Below are 4,085 nucleotides of genomic sequence, written 5' to 3' on the forward strand. Positions count from 1 at the left end.
AATAGGATTCATTATTTATTATTTTTTAAATTTGTGATCCCATTACGATTTGTAGCATTATTTTGACTATAAATATTATCTTCATCTATTGAAAAAAATAAAACACTTAAGTCGAGTGACTAAGTGCAAATAGATTAATGAATTTCAATTAAAATAGAACCAACCAAGAGTACCAGATTTTTCTTATATTTAAAAACAATTAAAATAAAATAAATAAAAATAAAAATCAGCATTGTTAAAAATAAAAACCAAGTAGCTTTATTTTTTTTAATAAAAAATCAAGTAGCTTTATATATACGAAAATATATAACTTCTTCACTCACAACTAAAATCATATACACAACAATCTACACTTTTGGGTTACACTTTTCTCATATGTCTTTCATTGCAGCTTAGGGGACACATCTGATTCAACTTGTAGAAACCAAAAGTCACAGGTAAATTAAACCATTCACAATTCACAATCACATATCCACCTCCATAATTTTCCTCCCATTAAAATCCATCAATTAACTTCTCTGTATTTTTTTTTTTCTCTCTTGTATCAAAACCCTTTTATTTTATTTTACTCACTAAACTCTTAACTAGTCTAATTATTTTTTCTTCGCCCCTTTTTTATGTCTTCCTTTTTTCATTTTTAGCTTCAACTTGAGAGATTTGACCGTTAAGAGGAAGTTAACTTCTCCATCTTCGTTTACATTTTTCATGATTTTGTAGGGTTTTTGGTTTTAGCCCCAAAACTCGCTTTGTCTTTTTCACTTTTACTTTCCTTTTTCACACTAAATAGCCATAAAAATATCATTTTTTTCAGGGTTGTTCTCTATGTGGTGTTTTTTTTCTCTTTCAAAACCCATGAAGATAATTTCTTGATTTTTTAAATGCTAATCTTAATTGGGTTTTCGCTGATTCTATTTTTTTCACAATGCTTTTTGGAGAAAAGGGTGTTTTTGAAGTTTTGAACTGAGTGAGTGAAGTTTTCTCCATTGGGGGTGAAAAGGAAAAACGGGGGTGCAAAAAAGAAGATATTTTTGTGGAAGATGATTGCTGAGAAACCTATCTGGGTTAGGCATGAGGGCATGCAAATTTTCTCCATTGATGTTCAACCAGGTGGGCTTAGGTTTGCTACTGGTGGTGGTGACCACAAGGTATGGCATTTTCTCTCATAATTGTTGTTTTGTTTTTGTTTGAGAATCTCATAATTGTTGTTTTCTTTTTGTTTGAGAGTCTCAATTTAATGGTGAATTTCAATTTTGGGTCATCATTGTTGTGTTTAATTTGTTAATTGTGGTGTTTAATTTGTTATGTTAATGAAGGGTGGGGTGACATTGTCAATTTAATGGTGATACTCCATTGTTGTGTTTAATTTGTTATTCTTAAAACTTTGAGTTGGACCAAACTCAATCCTAACATAACCGACTTGTAAGGTAATTGATGTCTCCCACTTATAAACTCATTTTCAGACCGTATGTCATTCGATGTGGGATTCTCAACATTCATGTTGATGGATGGGGTAGTTTTGTGCCGTTTAATTTTTATTATTGTTGAGCTCAATGAAAAAAAGAGATTTGCTTAGTTGTTTATGTTTGATGCTTTGTTAGTTAGGTGATGGGAGATTGAGACTGAGAGTTATGATATTGTGTTTTATATAATCTTCTTCTGAACTATATGTTTTACTTATGCAGGTTCGAATATGGAATATGAAGTCTGTTTCGAGTGACTTAACAATTGATGACTCTTCTCAGAGGCTTCTTGCGACCTTGCGGGATCATTTTGGGTCTGTCAACTGTGTAAGGTGGGCTAAGCATGGTAGGTATGTCGCGTCTGGTTCGGATGATCAGGTGATATTAATTCATGAGAGGAAGCCTGGCTCAGGTACCACTGAATTTGGTAGTGGAGAGCCGCCGGATATTGAAAACTGGAAAGTTGCAATGACTTTGAGAGGGCACACTGCAGATGTGGTAATTTAATTGCTTTTGAACTAGTTGTTCCATCTAAATGGTCCTCTATCGCTTTTTGTTTTAATTGTCACCTTGAGTATTCAAACAATTTCACATTTTTTATCGGCATCGTTAACTTGAGATCTTCTTGTTCATGTGTAAAGTAGGTGGATCTTAATTGGTCGCCTGATGACTCGACATTGGCTAGTGGGAGTTTGGACAACACCATCCATATATGGAATATGAGTAATGGCATTTGCACTACTGTTCTAAGGGGCCACTCTAGCCTGGTTAAGGGCGTTGCTTGGGATCCCATTGGATCTTTTATCGCAAGTCAATCCGATGACAAAACGGTCATTATCTGGAAAACTAGTGATTGGAGTCTTGCGCACAGAACCGATGGTCACTGGGCTAAATCAGTAAGTTTCTTACTTTTAAATCTAATATGACCCATTTGTAACAACTTGTTTATTAAAAACAGTTTTTTTAAATAATCACTTTTAGGAGCTTTGATCTATTTGTTACAGATTTTTAAACAATGAGAATCTAAAAACTGGTTCAATGAGACGGTGTTTTGAGTAATTTCTCTTAAAAATAATTTTCATTTGATGATTTTTTTAACGTAAGTTTTATTATGGTAACAAAATAGCTTATGCTTTTCTTAAAAATCTCTAAAATATAATCTCTAAATTATTGAATGCTAAATCACTTTTTTTATGATCTGTAATAAACTGGCTCATAATTTCTATTTCCTAATCGAGCCATGCCCCTTTCAGCTTGGATCTACCTTCTTCAGGCGACTTGGATGGTCCCCGTGTGGTCATTTTATCACCACTACTCACGGTTTCCAGAAGCCGAGGCATTCTGCCCCTGTGCTCGAGAGAGGGGAATGGTCTGCAACATTTGATTTCTTAGGACACAATGCTCCAATTATTGTCGTCAAGTTCAACAATTCAATGTTCAAAAGGCATTCCACTAATGCTGAGGAATTGAAGCCTTTACCTGCTGGGTGGTCCAATGGTGCTTCCAAGACTGGAAGCAAAGAGCCGCAGCCATACAATGTCATCGCCATTGGAAGTCAGGATCGAACTATCACCGTATGGACTACTGCAAGTCCTCGTCCTCTCTTTGTGGCCAAACATTTTTTTACTCAAAGTGTTGTGGATTTATCCTGGTATGCTCTTCATCTATGGTTGCATTAGTGTATACTCCCTTTGTCCCTAAATATAAGACACTCATGTGAAAAATCTTTGTCCATAAATATAAGACCTTGTTAAAAAGATTCTTTGCCTTAAGTTTTTCTTTGCAAAAGTACCCCTAATTAATCTACTTTTTGTAATCAATAAAAAGTATTGGGAAGATGAATTCTCTCTCTCTCTCTCTCTCTCTCTCTCTCTCTTATTTGCATCAGAGAAGATGAATAGACGAAGCTCGTTCACTTATTAACTTTGCTTCACTCATCATGATGAGAGAGTGGTAGTAAGGGTAAAATTGGAAAAGTGATACAAATTATTGATAACTTCATACTACTACATAAATTTTCAAACTTTCTTAATTTCTGTTATTTAGTCAACAACAGTGTCTTATACTTAGGAATGGAGTTAAATGTTTATTTTTTTGCTAATTAGTTTGAATTCTTTAATTTTTTTGCTAATTATTAGTTGAATATTTTAATTCATCTTGAAACAGGAGCCCTGATGGGTATTCACTTTTTGCCTGTTCCTTGGATGGATCTGTTGCTACATTTCATTTTGAGGTGAAAGAACTCGGTCAAAGACTCAGTGATTCTGAGCTAGATGAGTTGAAGAGAAGTCGCTATGGTGATGTGAGAGGCCGTCAAGCAAACTTAGCTGAGTCTCCAGCACAGTTATTGCTAGAAGCAGCTTCTACCAAGCAAACACCGAGCAAAAAGGCGGTTTCTAATCAGCAAAACCAGACAATTGCAAAAGCATACGTTGATACACGTGTCGGTGCAAAGAACCCGGAGCCTCAAGTTGATCATAACAAGAAGAGTGGAGGTCCTGTTGGTGACACGTTAAACAAAATGACAACCTCTGCCCGGATTTCTAGCCCCGTCAAGCAAAGAGAATATCGACGTCCCGATGGTAGGAAAAGAATTATTCCAGAAGCAGTTGGAGTGCCGGTTCA

The 4,085-nt window shown here is 35.3% G+C and overlaps 1 protein-coding gene across 3 annotated transcripts in view; it reads left to right on the forward strand.

Moving 5' to 3' along the window:
- The first annotated feature begins 313 nt into the window (after positions 1 to 313).
- Positions 314 to 4,085, forward strand: part of LOC101510731 (protein HIRA-like) — a 7,050-nt gene continuing 3,278 nt past the window's right edge. The window contains exons 1-6 of one of the 3 annotated variants that reach the window (XM_004506099.4): positions 314 to 437; positions 941 to 1,145; positions 1,683 to 1,958; positions 2,105 to 2,356; positions 2,714 to 3,111; positions 3,627 to 4,085. The exon at positions 3,627 to 4,085 is cut by the window's right edge and continues 574 nt beyond it. In XM_004506099.4, coding sequence (XP_004506156.1) covers positions 1,038 to 1,145; positions 1,683 to 1,958; positions 2,105 to 2,356; positions 2,714 to 3,111; positions 3,627 to 4,085 — 1,493 coding nt within the window. In that variant the 5' untranslated portion in view covers positions 314 to 437; positions 941 to 1,037. Of the gene's footprint in view, positions 438 to 483; positions 1,146 to 1,682; positions 1,959 to 2,101; positions 2,357 to 2,713; positions 3,112 to 3,626 lie in introns of those variants that run through there. The other 2 variants (XM_004506098.4, XM_027335921.2) reach the window with 2 other exon arrangements.

The sequence above is a fragment of the Cicer arietinum genome, chromosome 6 (genome assembly GCF_000331145.2).
Source record: "Cicer arietinum cultivar CDC Frontier isolate Library 1 chromosome 6, Cicar.CDCFrontier_v2.0, whole genome shotgun sequence".
Classification (NCBI taxonomy): Eukaryota; Viridiplantae; Streptophyta; class Magnoliopsida; order Fabales; family Fabaceae; genus Cicer; species Cicer arietinum.